General features: G+C 42.3%; 1 protein-coding gene across 4 annotated transcripts in view; it reads right to left on the bottom strand.

The window, feature by feature from the left end:
- NEO1 (neogenin 1) overlaps nucleotides 1-21,526 on the bottom strand; it is a 132,990-nt gene extending 111,464 nt beyond the window's left edge. For all 4 annotated transcript variants that reach the window (XM_066635068.1, XM_066635069.1, XM_066635070.1 and 1 more), the window contains exon 1: nucleotides 21,356-21,526. In XM_066635068.1, coding sequence (XP_066491165.1) covers nucleotides 21,356-21,482 — 127 coding nt within the window. In that variant the 5' untranslated portion in view covers nucleotides 21,483-21,526. The remainder of the gene's footprint in view (nucleotides 1-21,355) is intronic.
- Nucleotides 21,527-25,322: the final 3,796 nt, after the last annotated feature.

Here is a 25,322-nt window from a genome sequence, read left to right as displayed (position 1 = left end):
TCGAGGCAAAATCCGGAGCCAGAGTCCCTGAGGCAGTTCATGGCTGAACTCAGTCACGTTCTGGCAACTCCTGCGACGTCGCTGGAACCAACCGTATTGGCTTCTGCCTTTCCATTGGACCATTTCAGCGACATGGAGAGGGGGGATTTGCTGCATGGGTAAAAGTATATCCTCCATACCTATTTTACCCAGGCTTCACGCACTGGAGAGGACACTGTTCCAGAACACTATTCAGAGCGCGATACCATAGTCTTCCGAGACTGAAGGATGCCAACAAGGGTAATGAAAACAACTTCTAACTTAAAACATCACTCACACAGGTAGGGAAAGATCACTAAATGTTTTCTTAGAGTAATGCGCTGGAGGATAAATTAGATCTACAGGAGTTTGGCAATTTTGGCTTCAGCTTGTCAATAATTAATTGCACTCAGCTGAATGAAACAGTTCCCCACTCCCCACCCCCAACAGTTCCTCTCACTGAACATGCATTCAGGAAAGGAAATTATAAGAGCAAAAAAAATTTCCAATTGGTCCACTTGGTTCATCAGCAATTTGCTGTTTGGGGGCAAGGTGCTCAAGGTGCTTTTCCTGCTTGATGATATAACTTCCGGTCATGACATCACTTCCCGTGGGTCCTGACAGATTCTCATTCTAAAAAAGTGGGTCCCAGTGCTAAATGTGTGAGAACCACTGATCTAGACATTTTTCAAGCTGGTTTCAGACTAGGGTTTGGGACAGAGATGATCTTACTCAACCTAGTGGATGTCCCATGCCAGGCACTAAATAGGGCAGCACATCCCTGGAGGTTCTGCAGGAACTCTCAGCAACTTTGATACCATCAACCACCTTCTGGAGCACTTTGGGGAAACTGTCTTGAAGTTTCTTAGAAGGTAGACTCTGGAAAACGGTCCTGCTTGGCCCATGACATTCTACAGGATTCTTTTTTGTCCCCCACACTTTTCAACATCTACATGAAACCACTGGGTGAGGTCATCAGAGAATATGGGGTTGGGCATCATCAATATGTAAATGACAGTTCTAACTTTCTTAAAATTTAGTGCTGGGATGCTGGGGGTGACCTGAAGCACCTGTTTGCAGTTAGCAATGGGCTGAATGAGGCCTAACCTGCTGAAATTGTGTACATATAAGACACAGGCGGTATCAATTACGAGATCTGCAATCTGGGGAAATGAATTATCAACCTGTTTGGGATAGGGCTGTGTTCCTTTTGAAGAACTGGGTTTGCAAACCTTAGCCTGGAACTGAGCCTGAATGTCTAGATGATGACTGTGACCCAGAGCAACTGTGACCCTTGCTAAGCTTAGCCTAGAATGCCAAATGCATTCTTTCTTGGATCAGTCAGACCCAGCTGTGATTACCATGCACTGGTGACATCAATATTAGATTACAGTAACTCACTCTACATGCAGCTACCTATCAAGGCTCTTCAGAAATGACACATGGTACAGAATGCAACTGCCAGGTTTCTAATTGACAACAGAGGTTGCACCATCATCTCTAGCTTGCCTGTATGTTTTTGCATACAATTCAAACCCTTATAATGCCCATAATGATTTGGAACCCTAGTACAGGTGGAGCCTGTTTATCCACAGATTTTTTTTATCCACAGATCTGGCTCAATGCAGGTCTCCTGGACCCGCACTGAGCCAAACCCGGCTCTACTTGAGCCGTCCGAAAGGTACTGGAGCTGTGCTCCAGACCCTTCCAGAGAGCTTTCTGAAGCCTCCAGAGGCAGTACATTTCCTTCCGCTGCCTCTGCGGGCTTCAGAATGGCACAAAGAGGCGAAACAACCACTTCCAGTTTACTGAAAGAAACCATTACTTTTTCGCCATATTAGGCATTCTGAGACCCTGAGGAAGCCCTCAAGGGACTTACCCGGGCCTCAGAATGCTTTATATGGCAAAAATCACTATATGGAGTTCTTCACTTCTCCAGGCCATTTGGAAGCCTGCAGAGGCAGCGGGCAGACACACACTGCCTCTGCGGGCTTCAGAAAGCCCTCTGGGGGGACCAGAGCACAGATCTATTCCCTTTCAGAGGGAAAAAGGGGCCAAAAATTGGGGAATTGATTATCCATGATTTTAGGTATCAGCGAGGGGTCCAAGAACAGATCCCCCATGGATACCAAGGCCCCACCTGTACTTGAAATCTCTCCCTATATGAATCTAACTGCCACATAAGGTCATCTCAGGTGCAGGTGCCATCCCCCATCAGAGATAGTGATGACTTGCATTCTTGTTATGGCTCTCAGTCTATACATTTCAGTCGAGATCATGGCCACCCTTTCCTTGCTCTACATCAGTCACTGTCATCAGACATTCCAAAAGGGAATGAAGATGTTTCTTTTCAACAAAGCTGTTGTGAATTGAGTTTAGTTCCTTAGTCTGCGAGTACTTTTGAGTTGACTGATAATTTGCTACTCTGATATGTATTATTAACACTGATAATGTTTATTTTATTATTTTGATATTATCTTTAAGTATTGTGCTATAAGCTGCCTTGAGCTTTCAATCTGTTTAGGAATGGCACAATAATTATTTTTAATGAATAAATAATGGTTAATTTAATGAGATTACTCTTACATGTTCCAACAACAGTGCTAAAATAATTTTATCAAACATGGAGCAATTACAAAATGACATGGGAAATAGTTTTCTTCCTTTCTTTTCCATTTTTCTGCCAATCATGAATGAAGATGGGTATCTGTAGAGACCAAACACAGCCACTAGGCTAAAATAAATGGTGAAAGAAGAAACCAATTCCTCTGCTTAGCTTTCTCCATAGAGAAAGGTATCTAAGACATGGCAACAGGAGAGAAGGAGTGAATCCCCCTTCTCAGTAGTTTCCGTGGTAGGGTCAGTCCTTGTCATCCGGGACACTCCACCTTCTCAGGCAGGCAAGTCAGGTTATAGAGTCTTCCTGAAAGGAGAGGCTTCCTCAATTCCCCAGTCTACAAAAGCCTTGATGGCCCCTTCCCAGATTGGTTCGGACTTGCTCTGGTTCATCCTTGAAGTCCAATATGTGTGGAAAGGTCATCCGGGTGAACTCAAACAACCTAAATCTAACACCATTCTGAACCAAGAAAGAATAGAACCATACTGCACCTCAGTTCAGGAACCTAATGAAGACTTGTCAGGGATGTTTCAACTTATCTTCTATCACCCAACAGCTTTGTGTTTGCTGTCTTTTTTGTTTGTTTCAAGCTGGGTAGACAGACCCAGCAAGGACCACTTCCAGTAGCTGAAGAGCCTGGCTTCCTTGTCTACTTTGCATTGTAAGTAGGTCAGTTGTGAGCTGACTGAAGACTCCCAAACTTTCTGCCTCGAGGCAAGGTCAGTCTGGGGAAATCAAGGGAGCCCCTTCCCTCAGAAAGACTTTGTAATCTGACATTCCTGCCTGCTAGGAAGGCATTTCCCACATGACAAGCACTGACCCTACCATGGAGATCCCACCAGAGAAATACCCCCTGCTTAAACTGTGGAAAACTGCTACCAGTCTGTATAGACAATACTGTCTAGATCAAGATTTCTCAAACTGTTGGTCGTGAAGCTACAAATGACAAGCTGATAACAGAGGAGCAAAATGCATTGAACCCTATGGAAAGTAAAACTGACTAATACCATGCATTTGCTCATTAACAGACAAACATGCCTTGGTCCACTGCGAAAGGCAGACCAAGAGGAATCCAACGCCACCAGAATGGCCCCAATCTGATGAACGCAGCCTCCCAAAAAAACCTGAGAAGGAAGTCCCTCCCTCCAAGTAGACAAATGTATGTGAGCCCTATGCAAAACGATACTAAGTCATGCATTTGTATTTAATCATAAGTAAGCAAATGTGCCTTGGCTCATGTGGAAGGTTAGGCAAAGGGTAGTGCAGCTACCAGAATTGTCCCGATCCTATGCACATGGAATTCAGCAAGTGCTCCAGAAGGCTGGGCCCCCCCCCCCCACACACAATAGAACAGTAAAAAGAGGCTTGAGCTGGTAAGACTTTTTTGTTTATTAGTCTTGTAAAGGTAGGTGGTTCCTGTTGGTATTTTAAAAAGTGGTTTCCAATACTAATAGGTTTGGAACCACAGCTTGATTGGAAAAGGTTGTTGTCTTTTACAGGTTTCTCTCGTCCCCCTCCCCCACTGGAGGCTCATTTCCTCTCCTCTTCACTCTGGGGTTTTAATAGGGTTTAGAGCAGGGGTGTCAAACATAAGGCCCGGGGACCAGATGTGGCCCATGGAAGTTTTTCTCCGGCCCTCAGGCTCTCAGCTGCTGAGGTGTTACTGCTAAAAGGGCAGCCCCCACGAAAATTGGGCTCTCCAATATCTTGAATATGATAAAGATTTGCATGTTTTCTCTTCTGTCATTTGTAGTTAATTCCTAAGTGAGAAAAGTGCTTATTTTTGGTTATGAGTTGTCTAATGACATCACTTCCTGCCTAACGACATCACTTCTGGCCCTCAGCAGGCATCATGAATGCCATTCGGTCCTCGATATGAAACGAGTTTGATACCCCTGGTTCAGAGGGAAGCTGTGAATCTCAATCCAGCCTAAACAAAAAAACATGTTGGATTTAAATTTGATTTTGTCCCAAATCACACTGAAGTAGCTTAAATATAAGAACTTAAATTGAACTGGGCATTGGGTAGGGCTGAAAATCTTATGGGTTTTTTGTGTTTTTTTTTTGGAGGGGGGGGTTGGTTTTTGCAGGCGGGCTACAGAGAGAATTCACTTGGTGGAACCAGCTGGCTTCCCCATCTCAACTCCCCTTATTTAATTATTTGTTTTACTTTAATTATTTCAAATTATTCATTTTAATTTATTTAATTATTTAGAACCTGCCTATCTAGGGAAAATGACATAATTTCAGTGCTTGCAGCATTCTCAGGAAAACACTTCCTGCTTGATGATGTCACTTCCAGCCATGACATTACTTCCAGGTTAATGACATCACTTCTGGTGGGTCCTGGACAGTTTGCCATTCTAAAGAGTGGGTCCTGGTTTTAAAGGTTTGAGAACCACTAGTCTAGATAGACTGATGGCTTGACTCAGTACAAGGCAGCTTTATATATTGATTTTTATTCTTCATTCTTTACAAAAACATTGTTAAGAGGCAAGTTTCCTGGGGGTATATTTCATCTGAATTTTTTCCTGGGCTAAAAAAACAAACTACTGTGCAAACAGGCAGTGGTCAGAGATAGCCACAGAAAACGTTTGAAAGGGGAAAAAAGATATTTGGTATCTCCCAAGGATCAGAATTTCACACAGATCATGATTTTGCTGCTACTTTTCAGGAGAAACACAACCAAAAATGAGATCCATTTCATTCAAAACTGTTCAGCTGCAACCCAGTTCGCCAGCAGGCAACCTTCACTCCAGAGGTTACCTGAAGACACTGGTACATGCAACGTTCATATTTTAAAGCAGCAAGCTCACACATCCCAGAAGACAAAGAAAATCTTCCTATTTAATCAGAAATAGGCTTTTTCTAGTTTGTCAGACAAATCTTATATCCTTTATACAAAAGGAGAACCAGAGCAGAAGTTCTCACTTCCTAATGATTTCCTGGATATTTTACAATTGCTTCCTTTCAGGAAGTTTATGCAGTTCCAACACTAACACACTTCTCAAGTAGTAAGCTATCCAAATATACCAAAGTCCCTTTCCTAGAATGGAAACAATGAAAAATTTTGGCTCCAAACTGAAAGCATTTTCAAACAAAGCATTTTCACTTTGTGAAATGTCTATCAGGTTCCATGCAAATCCCACTAAGTATCTCCTGCCTCATCATTAAACCAACCCAGCTCTGCACCAAAAAAAAAAAAAAAAAGGCAAATCACACAACTGGCTTAACTTTCTGCCAATTGTAAGGAGAAAGCACTCTATAAAGTCCTACAGTGACCATACAAGTCTACACAGAGTGTTTTGAAACACTGCTAGCAGTATAAGTCTGAGGAGAGAACTGAACAAACAACTGCAGTTTGACCCTGTCCCAGACAGCAGTTTATTTGGTTCTTCCAACTCCCTTGTCCTTTTCCTAAACTTGGGTTAGCCTAAATTACTGTGAGGATATAACTGTTATAGAAAACTAACCACATGCCTATGAATTTTAGGTGGGATTCCTTTTTTGCTTAGCCTTTTTTTTTTTTTTAGGACTGGAAAAGTATCAAGAATTTACTTATTCAAGTACTTAATACAGTCTCTCATCATGCAGGCCTCCTTAATTCAAACCAACTCAAACACCATTGGAATCAATGGCTCATTACATGCCAAAAAAACTAAACAAACCACCCTCACTGCCGAATATAATGATGCAGTCTACATATGGGAAAGAATTGATACCTAAATATATAATGCTGACATGCAAGATTTGAAATTTTTCTACAACAAACTGTTTACCATTCTATTTCACAGAATTCCTAGAATAACTAACACCACTCACCAGGAATGAAGATTACATTTCTGATTCACTCTGGCTTTTGATCATTGAGATACAAACCAATGACAAAAATCCAAAGTCAGCAATATTTGTCATTTGTGAGGTTTTAATTTTATCTACTTACAGCACAGATTACATAACACATTCTGTATGGAACACAGGATACTTTACCATAAGTGCTGAACTGAAGACAAAAGTTGCATAAACACACTTCTGGGGCACTGCACTAAATACCAATTGTGACAAAATGGAGGTAGTGAGAGTCAGTGACTTCAGTTTAACACCACTGCTCAACACCCTAAAACACAACAAAGTGAATAGATTCACAATGGTCACCTAGCTTTGGTAACTAGGTTTCTGCTCTCATAGTTATTTTAGCTATCTGGTTCCCTCTCTTGGAACTGCAGTATTCTATCAACCCCATTAAGCATATGTGAAAAGTCCTGCTGGATCAGGCCAAAGGCCCATCTAGTCCAGCATCCTGGTCTCCACAGAGGCTCACTAGTAGCCTCTGAGCAGTCTCAAAAACAGGGAAGACATACTTCTCTCCCACCACTGATCACTTGGAACTGGTATTCAGAGGCATCTGAATCTGGAGGTAGCCTAGTCATCTATAGCAACTATTGATAGACCTGTTCTCCATAAATTTGATCAAACCACTTTTAAAACCACCCAACTTAGTGGCCACCATTACATCTTAATGCAAATTCCACAGACTAATTATACAATGTGACGAAGTATCTTCATTTGTCTATCTTAAATTTCCTGCCAATAGGTTTCACTGAATGACCGCAGGTTCTAGTATTGCAAGAGAGAGACAAACACTTCTCTCTACACCAGGCATAATTTTATAAAGACTCAATTGTATCCACTTTATCATCTTTTTTTCCCCAAGCTAACAACGCTCCAAATGTTGTAAGGTTTTCCTCATGAGGAAGGTAGTTCAGTCCTCTCATTGTTTTGGCTGTCTTTTTTTGCACCTTTTCTATCTCTGCAAACTTTCTTGAGGTGTGGTAACCAGACCTGTAAGTGTTCCAGAAGTGGCTGCCACACAGAATTGTATATAATATACAGCACACACACAGAGGGGACTCCTGTAAATGGCGTTGGAAGAACTCATGTATTTTAGGCCATGGCACATAAATGTCTGGTGATCATGCTAAAGCACCTACCTTACAAATGTTTGGCAAACATTAAAAAAGCCACAAACTGAACGTCTCAATATTTCCTTTTTAAGTCATTCCTGTTTCCGTAGCCCAAACCTTGAAACATGAAGATTATGAGAATGTACATGCAACTGTTGGGAGAAAGTTTCACTACACAAAAAAAGCCAGTTTTCAGAGAATAACACTTTGCAGCCATTTCACTCAATGGATTTTTGAGAAGACTGTTTTCAAGAATTATTTTTTCTAAACTAAGAGAACACTGACTGTTTTGTTTAAAACTGCCAAGAACTACACACCAAGATCAGACTCTCCCCCTTCCCCCAAAGTATACAATCTTAGTTCACTTCACACAAGCTTCCTTGTTCCTGCTTAAGTGCTCTCTTCTGTGAAGCAAGGCTTTATGTGCCCATGGTGGAAAAAGCCCAACAGTTTATTTCCTTTTCAAGATGTATGCAGTTAAAGTGTAAAGTAATACCTTTTTGAATGTTTGGCACAGAGAAGTGATACATTCTGTAAGTTGGGACCAGTGCCAGAAAGATCGACTTACATTCAAGGGTCATGAAAATGTTTTCATTTTTGAATTTAAAGGCTGAAAGGATTAGAAAGTTAGATACTACATTATGTATTCCCCCCCAAAAGTTCAAAAATGTAATGGCTGAATTCGACTTTCCATTAATTTTTCCTTTCAGCAGAACATAAGGTACTTCTGACTTTTAATAAGCTAATTTGAAAGAGATCAGAATTGATAAACAGCTTGTTTTCCATATTCAGCGACTACAGGTAGGAATTCACCATCTTTACTAAGGCATTCGGGAGTCATTTAGGCAAACCCAATAGCAACACTCTGACCTTCCCCACTCCCATTACACTGTCTGCTATCTGAAAATGAGAAGGGTTATACACGAACACTCCCACCGGCAATGTGCAATAATTATAACTAAGATCAAATTCACTGAAAATAATCTTTTGACTCCATTTTGCTATGGGTCAGCTTTTGAAGCAAGAATATAGACATAATATATATACTATACCATCATTTCTCAAACTGTGGGTCAGGACCCACTTGGTGGATTGTGACCCAATTTCTGGTAGGTCCCATAGCGCCTCCAATGAAAACACAGGTAATGGGAAGATCAGATAACTAATTGCCTCAAGCCCTGAGGCTATTCAAAAATCAGATAGCTGCAAACTGCCCTGCAAAGAGTTGAGCTCCTGCAGTTTGCAAGTTTGTGCAAATATAGGGAGATAAATGTTTGAGTACCTTTTTTCAGGTGTGTTTTTTCCCCCAAGTCCATCAATGACAGCTAGTTGGGGGTAGATGAAGATTGGGGCTGCAATCCAAACCACACTTACCTAGGAGCAAGCCCTATTGACTATAATGGGACTTATTTCTGAGTAGATATGCATAGCATTGGGTTTGTGGGTCACATACCTAAGCCTCTCAAGCCTTGAGGCAGCTATTCATTAGGGCTCCCTCAGAAACAGAATGTGATTTTTTGCAAATTAAATAAATTAAATGTCTTTCTAGATCACCTTTTCTGTCTCATAAAGCTAGTGGGTTGCAATAGTCATTTTAAAAAGTGTGTCCAGGCGCTAAAATGTTTGAAAATCAATGCAATACACAGTTGCCCCAGCAACTGTTTTCATCAGAGATCTTAGGTCCAGGGCTGCTAAACAGCAACGTAACTATCAACTTCAAGTGGCATCAGGTTCAAAATTATGACTTCTCCACTTTCACAACAGCCCCACTTGTTTTAAAGACTGAGATACATTCTTCAGTCACACAATATTCCCCTACTAGTGACAGGATGATTTGGTCTTTGGTACTGTAGACAAAAGAGTATATCTGCCATAGCTTTGTCTTTCAATGTGGGTTTTTGTTAAAAAGTTGTCTATCACACCTTTCAATAGGTGCTCAAAAGAAAATATGGCAGACTCCAACAGATCAAAAGGCTCACAGTCAAATTCAGTGACACAACTGTTAAGGTTCTGTACAGCCTTCTCATCCAACTCAACAATGTGGTTGATTTCTCAGTACAACACTCAGACGTCGTTGAAAAGTGGTATATAAATAATGTCTTCTCCACATTTGCAACAACATGCAGAGAAGCTCCATTTAATCCAAGCTATAGTTTGATTTGAAATTTTGATCATGTCAAAACATTTTCTTGACCACATTATACTCCTCATGATTATCATTCAGTTATTATGAAGTGCTGTAAGTCATTTTTAGAGCATTTTGGTGGCGATCTTGGAACATAAGAAAAGTCCTCTTAGATCAGGCCAAAGGTTTATCTAGTCAACCATTCTGTTCCCACAGTGGCCCACAAACCATCCCTGAGAAGTCAACAAGTAGGACAGGACAGGACCGGACAGCAAATTTCTCTCCGATTCCCTGCAAATGGTTTTCAGAGGCATACTGTCATTGAATCTGGAGATAGCATAGCCATCATGACTAGTAGCCATTAACTGACCTATTCTTCATGAATTTATTCAATCTATTTTGAAAAATAATCCAAATTAGTGGCCATCACCACAACTTGCAAAAACTAATTCCACAGACCAGTTTCTCAAACTGTGGGTCAGGACCTACTAGCTGGGTCGCAAACCAATTTCAGGTGGGTCTCCATTCATCTCAATATTTTTAATGTATTAGACCTAATGCTACCAAGGAAAGTGACTGCACTTCAGGAAAAGTTACAGATCTGTACTTTTAACAGGCTACTATATATATGCTTTTAACAATGATAGTCAATGAAACTTACTCCTGGGTAAGTGCGGGTCAGATTGCAGCCTAGCATTGTTAAAACTTTTCCTGCTTGATGATGTCACTTCTGGTCATGACATCACTTCTGGTGGGTCCTGACAGATTCTCATTCTAAAAAGTGGCTCCCAGTACTAAAAGTTTGAGAACCATTGCCATAGACTAATTACACACTGTGTGACTAATTATGCACTCCTTCTGTCCATCCTAAATCTCCCAAATAGTTTTATTTAATATCCCCAGTTGTATTATTGGAGAAGAGGAAGAAAACCTTATTCTCTCTCTCTCTCTACACTATGCATAACTTGATACATCCCAATCATATTCATTGCATTTTTTTTCAAGCTAAAAAGCCCCAAATAACCCAGAGGTGTCAAACATAAGACTTGAGGGCCAGATCTGGGTTGCAGAACCTCTTTATCAAGACACCATGATAATCAGGCTCTCCCTAATGCTGCCTCTTCAGCAGTGCTGCTTCTACTGAGGCTCTGGGACGAAGACATGGGAGGCCTCAGAAGTCAACAGACCCAACAGGAAAAGGGCAGATCAAGAAGGGCGAGAGAGGGAGATGCTGCCAATGTGCAGAGACCCAAACATCACATGCGCCATCCTTTTAGCAGTGTTATGTCTGTCAATGCATCACTTCACAAAGCATCTAAGTATTACAGGTATAACCTAATTATCTACGGATTTTTCACCCATGGTTTTATCTCAACACGATGAGAAGGGCCCTTTAAATTAAAAGAAAAAAGTCGTTTAACAGCTTGTAATGCAAGAGAGGGCAGCCGGCAGACAATCCATCAATCATTCTGTCTCCAGGTACTTAGAACAGCTTCATCCCCAGGCAAGCGACCCATCCTTTCCTGCTGAGCATGTGAAAGAAAGATAATCACTTTGCACTGAAGAAGGGAGGTGTCGCTGGCTCAGACTGAAGCCTTTCTAAGCACCTGAAGACAGACTGTTTAATGGATTGTCTGCCTAATGACTGTCTCACATCACAAAGGTCAGCAAGACTGTTTTTAAATAGCCTAACAAAGGGACATTTTTTTAAAAGGATTTACTTTAATGAGATTTTTGCCATCCATGCGAGTTTCATTTTTGCCATCCGCATGAGTTAAGGGAGCAGAACCCTCACAAATAACGAGACTCAATCTGTACTGTGATAGGACTAGACTTTAGTACTAGTCAGTTGTAAACAGAAGTTGACTCTGATCATCTGCAGCTTATGGAAAACCCCCTTGATACACCCTCATGCAAAAAAGTCTGCACCAGCAGCACATGACAAGTGTTGCACCTAGGTAGTTGGGGCTTTGGCTAGGAAAATGCAGGAAATCCCCATACTAAGCTGAACACTAAGCAAGAAACAATGAGGCCCACATTGACTAAAGGGTAAAGGAAGTTAGCACATCTGCATCTTCCCAGCCTCATTTGGTCTCAGGGAATGAGGGAGAGGAATGCTGTCCCAATGGGACACAAGAAAAAAGAAGCCCCTGAAGTAACCCATGCAATTCCCTGGACAAAGCTGCATATATCCCACCATCTTTTTTTGACTGGGGGGGGGGCACGTTTTGATCCAATTGGATTGACAACAGGGAGACATAGCAAGAAGAAAAAATGGATGTTCTCTTACATGCCTACAGATGTAGGTCTCTCAAACAGCAAAAAGAAAAGAAAAAAAACAGCTGATTCAGAACAGTATCTAACCTTTTTTGGAGAACAGAGATTTTTGCACCATACTTTCCAAGCACCTTAAACAAGAGAAAGATTGACACATTTTTTCCTATGAGTAGAGGCATGATTTTTCAGTGATAATGAAATAGAAACACAAAACGGCTTTCTGTGCTTCTCAATGTGGTAAAAAACCAAAATCTGTGAAAAATAAAAACAAAAATCACACCTCTATGAGGAAATTGCTAAACTGAGGCCATAGCACTAGCATGCATTTAGTTAAGTTTTCTGCATTCCCTTAAAAATCCAAAACGAATACTTCCGGCATCAGAATTTTTACACCTACTCTCAGCTCTAACAGAAACATCTCTTTACACCAAAGAAACATTTCAAGTATCAGAACACATGCATACAATTAACTGCTTACATCTGAAGACTTATGTTTGCAATGTTCATTTACGGACAAAATCTCTTTCTCACATTTATGTGTCTTAAGAGGGTATTCTAGAGTCCTATCCCTAAGAGAATATTTTTAAAGTGTTCAAGAATTAAGAAGGATATAGGTTTTTGTATCAAGATCTTAAAGTACTCTTCTTCAGGATTACCATTTCTTATGCAGCTAAATATGAGTGGCCAATTTAAATTGCTAACATACTACAAGGAGGCTTTATAAAATATCTACTACCATAACTGGATATTATTGTAAAAAAGGGTTTATAAAGTGCTAATTTTCCCATTAATTCTTTGTAATTAGTTCTTACAAAACAAGAGCATTTTTTGATGCATCACCTGAATGAAGCTAAAGTGATTGATATTTTACTGAATAGCTCAAGATTCAAAATTATTATACGTTCTCACCATGAGGAGAAAGACCACTTATATAAAAAATCACCAGCTTTCAAAATTATTAAAATTGAAGAACTGTAATTTAACAAGCTATGATGAACCAATGCTTAGTATATTGAGTTTGGTTGCCATACCAGCAAAATGAAATTAAATAGCCAGTAATTGTGGCTGCCTAATAGCTGTTGCGGCCCGAGTGTCCGGCATCCATTCAACTTTTCCCTTTTAAGATATTAAATTAATATCCCTTAATTTGAAAGGTAAAGAAAGTGCTTGTAATGTCAATCTTAAAAAAGTTAAGGAGAAAAGATGAACAGCATCAGCCATACCTTTTTGCACATACAAAGGGGCACAGGACTCCTCATCCAAAAAGAAAAAAGCTTTGGAGATCAATCTATATGCTGGACATGCTTTATAACCTTACAAAATGTTCATATATCCAAATCTATTGGTCCATTTTGTACAGTACTGTCTACACTAACTGCCAGTGGTTCTCCAGGACTTCCTTGAGTGTGGAGAGTATAGAAAGGATACCTTATTCAAGTTCATGTGAGCCCATGCCATGAAGATAGCACTAGCTGGTCCTGGGAAAACAGCTCATGTCTGGAGTAGGCACACCCTTACTACTATAATAGAATTGAATTCTACTAAGGCTGCAATCCTATACACTTTTACTTGGTAATAAGTCTTAGGGTGCAATCCTAACTCACTTTCCAGCCCCAACATAAGAGCAATGCAGCTCCAAGGTAAGGGAACAAGCATTCCCTTACCTTGAGGAGGCCTCCGTGACTGCTACCCAACTGCACGATGCAGCACACACCCCACTGGCACCACTATGCCAGTGCTGGAAAGTTGGTTAGGATTTGGGCCTTAATTGAGTTCAATGAATTTTACTTCTGAGTGGACCTGCACAGAATTACACAGTAAGTCTGTGAATCTAACATGTATACTTGAAAGAAAGTTTTTCTGAAATTAGTGGGACATCTAAATACACTGAAGAGCAAGACTCACATTTACACTAATACTGCTTGAAGTTCCTTATCTGAAAGGCTGCATCTTATTACACGTTCAGAGAACACAATGGATTTCATTTCATTCAACTATATGTCTGCTGATGCCCTCAGAAGAAATATTACAATATCCATAAGGATCTCTTTAAAGTAAAATAAGATGGTCTTGCTAAAGTAGTACTATTGAATGCATTTAGAGAAACTTCATTCAGACTTTTGCAGAATAAGAGTCATTCTAGAAACTGCTGTTTTCCCAGGGCAATTGTGCAGTCATTATAAAGATTCTGCCACAATTGCACTTCAATAGCTAAAAACCAGTTGCTGAAGAACAGCTATTTGCTAGAGAACAGTAATCATCAACTCTCCCTGTGTCAATACTGTATGAAATGTGTTAATGTTATAGGAACCTGCTGAATAGTGTTCATGTTTCTCAGTGCTGTCATGTCAGACGTTCGTTCAAATCTGTATCAGTTGGAGGATACTAGTTATACATATCCCACCCCACCAGAAATACTATCACATAGTATATAAATTCACATTTTAATACAAGGAATTACACAATCTTAGTTATTTGCTTACCTCTGTTGTACTAAATTAGCATATTGGTTTCAAAGCAATCAAAACAAAACCTCAATATTGGACATTAGTGGATGTTAGAAAAGAGGTATTAGCCATACTAGTAAGTTTTCTCTAAAAGAACAAACTTGTCTAAATATTTCTCACATTGCAACAACAGTAACTTTTAAAGAAAACTGGTTTACAATGCAATCTTATACACACCTATCTGGGAATAAGTCCCACTGAACAAAGTGGTCTTGCTTCTAAGTAGACATGCATAGGCGTGTGCACTGTTATGCTTTTATCTCATTTTATCTTTCATAAACATTTCCCTTTCTAATCCTTCCTAATCAAGTCTTTTAACACTAGGGAAAAAGAGGTCCACTTTTTTATGAAAAACGCTGAAAGCGCAAGAATCGAAAGCATGAACAAAAATCAAAAGTCAAATAAAGTTTGACACTTTCTGAAATATCTACACAATATCCAATTAAATAATTTCCAGAAAGGATTATAACAGAGATCTTTATTACAAGTTAGTTAAAATTGTACCACCTCATTCCAAAAACCCTCGCATTATTTTTGAAAAAAAAATTTGTAAAAAAACCATCCTGCATAGTATTTGGGTGGCTCTTGACCATCAAGAAGGTACATTTTTTCTGTCCCACTCCAGTGCATTAAGGTTATTAACAGTTGTTAACATTGATAACAAATATGAGGGCCTGAATATGCATGTTAAGCTAGAATATTCACTCCCAACACACGAAGGCGAAACTCTTGCACATTAAGTACATGCAGTAAGGATTATGTGGCATCTCATGGCAGAGATATTGCCTTGAAAACTTCCATGTGTTACAAAAAGACTGTAAGCACTCACTCCTGGAATTCATGTACAATACGCAGCTTTTTATCTGTTCTAAGAAAGTACAATGCTAACATATGCCCTTTCTCACATCATTTGTCTCTGAAGCATGCTGTTAATAAACACTGATGTGCCTTACTCACAACAGTCATTCTGTATCAACCTCATTGCTGGACCTGATCCAAAAAGAGGCCACTGAATCTTGTCATGATGCAAGACCAGCCTTAAGTCAATTGGACCAATTGCTCCCAAATGGGCCCCACACTATTTATCTAAAAGATTTACCACACAATATATATACAGATTCAAACAGCTTCCTCATGAGGAAGTTGTTTGAATCAGTATATACAGTGTATACAGTTACCCAAAAACTAGGGCCAATGAGGCAAAACTGATGCCATTTTTTGATTCAGAACCCCAAAAATAACCTAAATTCATTCCAACATCTTTGGCAATCAAAAAAAGTAGTGAGTGTGCGTTTGTTTTGCAGGCTTGTGTTGAAGCCTGCCAAATATGTTCAACTGAGAGTATATAAAAGGCCTGACAAAGTTCAATGGTCATTACCATCCTAAAGAGTAAGTCACCATCTCTGCTACAATCAGAACAACAAGCAATTTAAGAATGAGACAATTTTTATCAGTGAATGCACAGAGGACAACTCCTATAAGTAAGACTACCAAATCTGAAGGAACTTTGTCCTGAAACCAGTGGATGCTGTAGAACTCCAGTTTTGGGGCAAGAGATGCCTGAGGCAACAAATGTCCCTGCCAGGGTAGAGGCAACCATTATCTGAGGGAATAAATGTATGAAACAGGTCAGTCCTCATAGCTAGTGAACACAAGATGCAAGGACTTGAAACAGCAGTTGGACAGTTAGAAATTATGTTCCTTGTTGCTATCACAGTGGGAGAAAGTACTCAGAGCTGTGGGGTAGTGACCTCTGAGGTGGCAAAGGGGTGTTTCTCTTCTTTGGTCTGTCTAGGAGAGACCTTTTTATGTAGGCATGTCCAGACACTGATGCAGCTGGAACACCTCCACTTGAGCCAACTGTAGTGCAGAGCTCTGGAAGGGTCCCCTACGGCAAAGCTCCTGACAGAGGTGTAGCTAGAGGAGTTCCTTGGACAACTACAATTAGCGTGTGAAAAATGATATACCATGTCAAGGACATTGTGTAATCCAAAGTGTTATACAAGTTATTCATGACAAAAGTGGCAATAGTGCTCCAGTGATGAACACTCTACCTTAATTAAGTTCACACAAATGGAGATTCTGAAGCCTTAGAGATCCAGAATTCCACAAAAAATGGCCAAGGATATTATACAGCCCTCTAATGATCTGTGAATGGTTCAAAACAAAGTTTGTATCCCCTCCTATTATGCCAACAACGAGACTAGTAATGAACTCTGGATTATGTTCATATTAACCAAGTGGTTGCAATGAAGTTTAAAAACCACTTATTGACCATCTGCTGTAGCAGAGGATTGGGTACCTATCTCAGATTTCTTCAACTTCTCAGATGTGAAACAGGAGAAAGCTAATGCACTCGGTTTCTTACCCCTTGTGACCCCCAGCACTGAAAATCAAGACAGTTCCTATCTGCATAGCCTCATCCTGCATACCTTTCTCACTCATACAAGAGCATGATTTAATGCTGGGAACTGACTGTACTGAAGACATGACAAATCTGACAGATAGGGAGCAAAGGCCAGTTCCATCTTTTACCCTACTCCCACTCCCCATATACATTCACACCACCCACTAACCAACTTGCTCTACCTTTTGTAATAGCAACAGACATTTTTACTAGGATGGTTAGGAGGGCAGTCAGCACTTCCATCATCCCCCACCCTCCAGTGATATCACCATCCAATGCTATCACCAGCCTTCATGGTATTGTCCATCCCTTTCATTTCATTGGTTGAAGTCATGGCAGCGGCAACCCAACAGCATGGATCAATGGAATTTATAAAGGGCTGCTTTATTTTGCTGTTTTAATACTTTAATACAAAAGTGTTTTCTTGTAGGCAATGCTTGCCAACTGTTATAAGATAGTTTAGGGATTGTTGAAGGCAGTTCTGAGCACAGTCAACAGCATGGGCCAGCCATTTGGAGATGTTCAATGCCCATGCTATTGTTTGTTAGCCCTAATAATAGATTTTGGCAAGTCTTGGGGCCTAGTTAAGGGAACCCTCCAAAATATGTCTGCTTCTCCACCCACTTTTGTTGTTATTCCTTTCACAACATGTGAAGCACTTTGGCCCTATTCATTGGGGTATGAAAATAGTGATATACCTCGATTACCAGAAACAGAAAATTAACATTACTAAAGCACTTTTTCCAAACACACACCTCAAACTATCGAAAATGGTTAATATCTCCAAGGAACTCCAAAATGTAACCTGGCATAAATACACACTTCAAGACACCCAATACCAAAATCTGAAAATGGACATCAGTACATCTACAAGAGTAAAAAAAAAAAATCAGACTCTTGTACAGTATTAAGTCTCCCTAAAAATGAGGAACTCAAATGGCATTCCTAGGTGTATAAACAGCAATACCCAAACTGCAAACAAATGCACTGCCCAAGTAAAAATCAAAGACATTTCATTCTTACAACCAAAAATGTTTACATTTAGTGTGTGTGAGTGTAATTACGCCCCCTCAGATGCTCCTCCCTTTTAATGAAGATTTGAATGCAGCAAGCCCAGCACAGTGACTCATTCGGAGTCTCAAAAGGCAGCCCTCCTCCAAGAAAGGGGTAAGACTCCTCCCATTACATATGGCTGGCTCATTCAATTACATCCATTGCAAAAATACGAACTACGCACTTCCAGAGGCAGGTGACTGGTACACACATCAGAACCACAGCAGCCTCTTCTATTTGAAAACGCAGAAGAGGCTCATAACAGCTTATTCAACTTAAAAAAACCAAACACTTCTCTCTCAACACAGCTTGAAAATTACTTCCAGAATACCAGAAAGCTGAAATTTGGCATATGTATAGTCCAATACAAAATGATTGCTAGAAAAGTCTGAAGAGGGGACATTTTTGCATGAATCTGCCAAAACTTGGGACCCAAAGTTTACCTCAATAGAGGTCAACATCTTACCACACACCAAGCCAAGCTGCACAGACATGGAATGCAGTGGGAGTTCCACTGCCTCTTGATCCTCATTTGGACTTGGGGCAGGAGCAACTTCTCAAAAGCAGGCAAAAACATACATTTAAATTTGCAGAACTTCAGTTTGAAGAACAGGCTTCATTTACTAATATGCAGAAAATACGCCTATTCACAAGCAAAACAACTAGCTAAACATACATTGTCATATGCCTAGACCACTGATGAAGCAGCTTAAGAGAATCTGCTTTTCACCCAAGAGTAGCATGGATATATACTATGCCCACATGGCGTTTCTTACTTCAAGACATCTTTCAAATATTCATCCACAGGTAAATCTAAAACATCTTAATATAAACAATCACAGGCTAGATATAAACATAAGGTGTAAATGTGAAATTGTTCATTAATCCCAATTCAGTATTTCAGCCTTGTAATTCTCTGAGATGTGTTCAAAACAAAGTACCGTAGCTGTTTTGGTTCTTTATAGTAACATGTACTGCATGCAAGCCTTTACTCTTGGCAATTTACACAATTAATCTCAATAATGTCTTATCTGAAAACACACAGTCACCAGATTTGTTCCCAGCAAAATAGTTTAGTAAAGCAAGCTACTTTTGTCAACTTTCCCAGTATCTATACCTTTTCCAACTGCACAAGACTATTTTCAGAAATGCATGTAAGCCACTCCATTATAGCACAACTTCTTTTTTTTTCAGATTTGTTCCAAGACATGTGAATACACATTTACAGCAGGACATTAAGGCACCAAAAAGCTAAAGCAAAACTACAATCATAATGGATGGAAAATAAAACCAAATATAAATATCAAATACAACAACAGCTTCATTTTCAGTATGTATAATCAATGCCAGAAATTGAACAAAGGTAGAGGGGATTTTATTTTACAGTGTTTCTAGAGTTAAATTTTTCAGAATAGAAATAGTAATGGAGTTTTTTTCCTACTTTTTAACGCATCTTAAAGTCTATTTCTCTTAATGCAGATTTCATGTTTGTTAACACCACATTTATGTATGGTAAATAGCTATAATAGGTTAGCAGACTGTTCATTTACCTTACTTATAGTAAGGTATACCTTACCTACAATAGTATAAACAATCATCTATGCAGGCAGCTTGCTAACTGCCCACTGGCACCAGCAAAAAACAATCAGGTTGCAATTCTACACAGGCATATCTAGGGGCAAGCCCCAATGAATATAGTGGGACTGAGTCAGTAAAAACATACATAGGATTGAGCTATTAGCCCCATTCACATCAGCACTACCCAGTTAAAATACCCACATCCCACTGAAACCAGTGGAATTTAGATATACCTAACACTCTGGAATTACTGGACATTGCACACATTTTCCAGAGGGGGGGAAAAATTGCAGTTAACACTAGGCTGGTGGTTTGTAGAAGGGCAACCATGCTTTTCTTGAGAGCATCTGGGCTCAGTTCATTTTAGAACACTGTCTCACCAAATTCGATTGCTGCAGAGAGAGGAGAGGCAGCTCGCTCTCAGTGAAGTATCCATTGACAAATAGCAAATTGTGGGAATGGCTTTACAGTGTCTCTCCCCTCTCCTTCCTGTACAGTGGAATAAATGGCACCAGTAATAAATGTCTACACAGAGGTGTGCAGTGGCCTCTACTGGTATAAGAAATGGTGTTTAATACAGTATGACTCTTACAAGTGGAACAGACCCTTTTTCCCCCAACACAAGGGACTTAAAAGATATGCCTTTCAATGGCCAGGAACAGATCCGTGTCAAAGAGCCCCCTTTTTTTCTCCCAAAACCCCTTGAGTAGCCTTCTCTCTCCTCCCCTCACTCACTCACTCACTCACTCACACAACCTAGATCTCCAAATCCTTTTTCACTGTTCCAGCAACAAAAGAGCCAAATACACACACTCTCTCTCTCACAAACAAAGAAAACTCAACACTTGCAAGACTGGAGAAAGAAATCACTGCCCACTCCTAGACAGCGATGCGGAAGGCTACTACTGCAGCAACAGCCCTCTTCCACAGCCATCCCCTATAAATACTACCTCTGCTGCTCAGAGGCGTGTAGAACAAGACTCTGGGACTTTTTGTTGTGGTGGTGTTTCTCCACATCTCCCCCCCTCTCAAGCACACAGTTTCAACTGCAAGATGCAGAATAGAAAGAAATCACAAGTAGAGAGCCAAGTAGCCAAAATGCACAGTGGCCCCTGTCCCTGCCCCCTTCCAGACAGCACCCCCCCCATAAATACTACCCCTGCTGCTCAGAGACGTGTAGGACAAGACCGCTTTGGGAGTGGTGGGGGGGGTTTGTTGTTTCTCCACGTCTCCTCCCCCCAGGTAGCCAAAATGCCAAGTGGCTCCAGCTCCTGCCCCCTTCCACACAGCCACCCCCTATAAATACCACCCCTGCTGCTCAGAGAGGCTCAGAGACAAGACTCTGGGACTGCTTTGGGAGTGGAGGGGGTTTCTCCAAGTCTCCTCACCCCAGGTAGCCAAAATGCCCAGTAGCTCCAGCTCCTGCCCCCTTTTACACAGCCACCCCCTGCTGCTCAGAGGTGTGAGGACAAGACTTTGGGACTGCTTTGGATGGGGGGTTGGGGGGGTTCTCCACGTCTCCACCCCCCCAGGTAGCCCAAACACCCAGAGGTCCCCCCTCTGCCCAACCCCCACTATTACTACGAGGAGTAGTAGTAGTAGTATTTTCTCCTGCATGCTGTAACTCGACGCCGCAGCAGCAACAGCCCTTCCCCACCATCACTAGCGAACCCCCCCGACACGCGCACACACTCGCTCTCCGCGGCCAGGCAGCGCCAGCTCGCCCCACGCGAGGGGGGGCAGCAGTCGAGGCGCGCGCAGCCTCCCCCGGCTCCTCTCTCCCCTCACGCGCACCCGGCCTGGGCTCACCTGCGGGCGGGAGGTGCTGCGGCGGTGGGGAGCCGCTCCTGGCGGCGGCGGCGGCGCTGGACTCGGGGCGCTGCCCGCAGAGGAGGGCGATCCAGAGGGAGCCCAGCAGGAGCCCCCGCGCCGCCATCGCTCCGCGGCGCCCCGAGCCCGGCAGACCGGGCGAAGCCGCCACGGAGGACGCGGCGCCGGCGGCGGCACCACCGCCTCCTCCTCGTCCTCCTGAGGCAGCTCCTTCTTCGAGGCGCTCGCCGGCTTAGTCCATGGCGGGCCGGTCCCAGCGCCGGGCTTCAGGGCTCCCTCTTCTCCCTCACGCACACACAGTACCACAGGCTGCAGCCCCGGCGCGCGCTCCCGTCCCCACGCGCGTGCACCGCTCCTCCTCCCCTCACGCGACCAACCGTCCTCCTCCTTTCCCTCACGCAGGCGCGCGCCCCCTTTCCCCGTCCTAGAGGGCGCGCGCGCACGCGCCGGGCTGACAGAATTCCAAGGGGGGGAGGAAGGTAGGGAATGAAACAAGGGACCGCGCACGCGCACTGGCTTCGCCACGCGCTCGGTCTGCTAGCTCGGCTCTGGGGCATTCCTGGGCTCCGCCTGCAGTGACAGGAGGAAGAACCCTGCACGAGTGCGGGGGGGAGGGGGGAAGGAGAGAGGGGGAGGGGCTGCTGCCTCTTCTAACGGTCAACCTGCTGCAGCCTCCAACGGTCATCCAGATGAGAAGGGGACGTTGAGGGGACAGCCACGGCTGTCCTGGCTCAAGAGGGAGAGAGGAGCAAGAACCTGCTGGATCAGGCCAAGGGCCATGGATGGCTGCAATCCACACTTACCTGGGAGTAAGCCCCATTGACTAGAATGGGGCTGACTTCTAAGTAGACAAGCATAGGATTGGGTTCCGAGGCTGCAATCCTGTCCACACTTTCCTGGGAGTAAGCACCATTCAATAGAATGGGACTGACTTCTGAGTAGGCACGCAAAGGATTGGGCTCTGAGGCTGTAATACTATCCACACTTGTGGGTGTAAGCCCCATTGACTAGAATAGGACTTACTTCTGAGTAGTCATGCAGAGGATAGGGCTCTGGTCCAGCCTCCTGTATCCCACAGTGGCCCAGCATATGCCTCAGGGAGCACACAAGACAACAAGAGACCTCCATCCTGGTGCCCTCCCTTGCATCTGGCATTCTGAGGTAGCCTACTTCTGAAATCAGGAGGTTGCCCAAACCCATAACAGCTTGCAACCAGTGGTGGACTTTTCCTCCATATATCTGTCCAGACACCTTTTAAAGGCACCCAGGCCAGACATCTCCACATCCTGTGGTAAGGAGTTCCACAGACTACTTACACACTGACACTCTACCTGAGAATGAAAAGTCTAATAGGCACTCTTACCTGAGAATAAAGCCTATTGGTAAATTAACCCTACAGCAAGTGTCATTGAGGTCAGAGGATTTCTGGGCTTCCTTTCAAGAAGAAATCCACAGGATCAGACTGCACACATTTCACCCAGGACATAAGAAGAGCCCTGTTGAATCAGGGCAAAGCGCCATCTAGTCCAGCTTCCTGTATCTCACAGTGGCCTACCAGATGTCTAAGGGAGCACAGAAGACAACAAGAGACCTGCATCTAGGTGGTCTCCCTTGCATTTGGCATTCTGAGGTAGCCTACTTCTAGAACCAGGAGATTGCTCATACTCATCATGGCTTGTAGCCTGTGATGAACTTTTCCTCCAGAAATTTGTTCAGTCCCCTTTTAAAGGCATCCAGGTCAGACACATTGCCACATCCTGTGGCAGCTAGCTCCATAGACTAATTACACACTGGGTAAAGAAATGAAATTTCTTTAGTCTGTCCTAACTCTTCCAACTCATCCACTCAATTTTAGTGGATATCCCCTGGTTCTGGTGTTGTGTGAGAGGGGAAAGAACATCTCTCAATCCGCTCTACAATTCCCTGCATAATTTTATATGTCTCAATTATTACCCACCTCAAGCACCTTTTTTCTAGACTGAAGTGTCCCAAACTGTGAAACCTTTCCTCATAAAGGAGGTGCCCCAGCCCAGTAATAATTTTGGTCTCTTTCTTCTGCACCTTTTCTAGCTTCACTATGTCCTTTTTTAAGGTGTGACAAGAAATGGACACAATACAACAGATATGGCCTTACCATCAATTTGTTCAATGGCATCATAATATTGGCTGTTTTATTCTCAGTCCTTTTTAATTATCCCTAGCATAGAACTGGTCTTCTTCACCACCGCTGCACGCTGGGTCGCCACTTTCATTGAACTGTCCACTAGCACCCCAAGATCTGATCTGTCACAGACAGCTCAGTGACCCCAATAGCCTATATGTGAAGTTTTGATTTTTTGCCCCAATGTGCATTACTTTACACTTATTTACAGTAAGGTGCCAGGATTCCTGATGGGCTGTTGAGGGTGTGATCTCATCAGCACAGTTAACCGGGAGTAAATTGCAGGGAGAGAGTCCAATGGGGTTTGCTGCTCAGCGATTGTACTGGAGGGTTATGGTGGCAGAAAGCAGCAGCAGCTCCTTCCTCTCTGTACCCCCCTCACCACTCCCACATTGCATTCCCTCCCTACTGCCACAATGGAAGGGGAATCAAAATCGTTGCACAGCAAACTATCACAAGGGAGTAAAAGTGCCTTTTTGCATCTTCCCCCCTGGAATTTGAATGAAAAACAATCTCCATTAGCTCAACTTTGATTTTTTAAAATCACTATTAGCCATTATAGTAAAATTGAACCTCCGAGTGCAAAAGCAGTATACCACCAAATGACAGTTGCATTAGCAAGGAAGGTCTATTGTTTCCATGTTGGCTTCCCAGAGGCATCTAGTTGGCCACAGTGAGAAACCAGATACTGGAATAGGGTTGAAATCCTATACCCACACACTTTCCTGGGAGCGTGCCATTGAAATAAACAAGACTTACTTTTGAGTACACATGGATAGGATTGCACTGACTGCTACAGTGGACCGATCCCATAGAGCTCTTCTTGCGTCTCTTTCATTTTCTGCTTATAGAAGAAGCTGCCTTCTCTGGAGTCATTCATCCATCTAGGTCAGTATTGTCTGCACTGTCTGTCCAGGGTTTCAGATGGGATTTCCAAGTCTTGGAGATAGGAAATCGAGCCAGGAAAATTCTGCTGGCAAAGCAGGTGCTCTACCACTGAGCAACAGCCCCATACCTAAGAAGTCGTGTGGGGTCCATTCATAAAGTATCTTACACTTTTGAAAACCTTGTTTAAAAAAATCTTAGCCCTTATCACATACCACCCCACTGTCACAGTACTACGGTAAGTAGTGTGTGAAACAGGAAAGGTTTTGTTTGTTTTTCGGTTAAGCTGACCCACATACCCCTTGACTCAATCTGTATGAATGGTCCCAGTGCACAGCAGTCATACACTATATATTCCAAAAGGAGTTATGCTGACATGTGTGAAAACATACTCAGGGCAGGTCTTTATATTTGCTTCCTGAACCAAGATTCTTGATTTGGCACAGTACTGCACAAAAGGAGGAACATGGGAAACAGGGAACTTCTCTGCCAAATCAGTTCTAGACTGGCATCACAAATTCACAGGCAAACTGGATGCTGGTCCCATATCCATAGCTGTCAGTTGTGTGGATGGCTGAAGAAAATCTGTTACACTCGTACAGTAATAGACTTTGGGGGCTGCTTGTTTGAATACATCTGATTTCTGAAATAAGCAGTATGCAGATGCTCCCTGAATCACAAGGTACACATTGCCAACTGACATTTACATTTATGAACAGCCCAGAATCCTTCCTGATGATGTAGAGGCAACCATTTCAATACAGACTTCATTTGGGCCATTTTTTTTAGTATCTTGGGAAAACAGAAATGCAGTTATAGAAATTGAACAATTGAAAAGATTTATATCCCACCTATCTGTCAGTTTTGACATTCAAAGTAGCCAACAACACAAATAAGGCT

This window comes from Tiliqua scincoides, chromosome 8, assembly GCF_035046505.1.
Source record: "Tiliqua scincoides isolate rTilSci1 chromosome 8, rTilSci1.hap2, whole genome shotgun sequence".
Taxonomy (NCBI): Eukaryota; Metazoa; Chordata; class Lepidosauria; order Squamata; family Scincidae; genus Tiliqua; species Tiliqua scincoides.
This window is presented reverse-complemented; position numbering and strand designations above follow the sequence as displayed.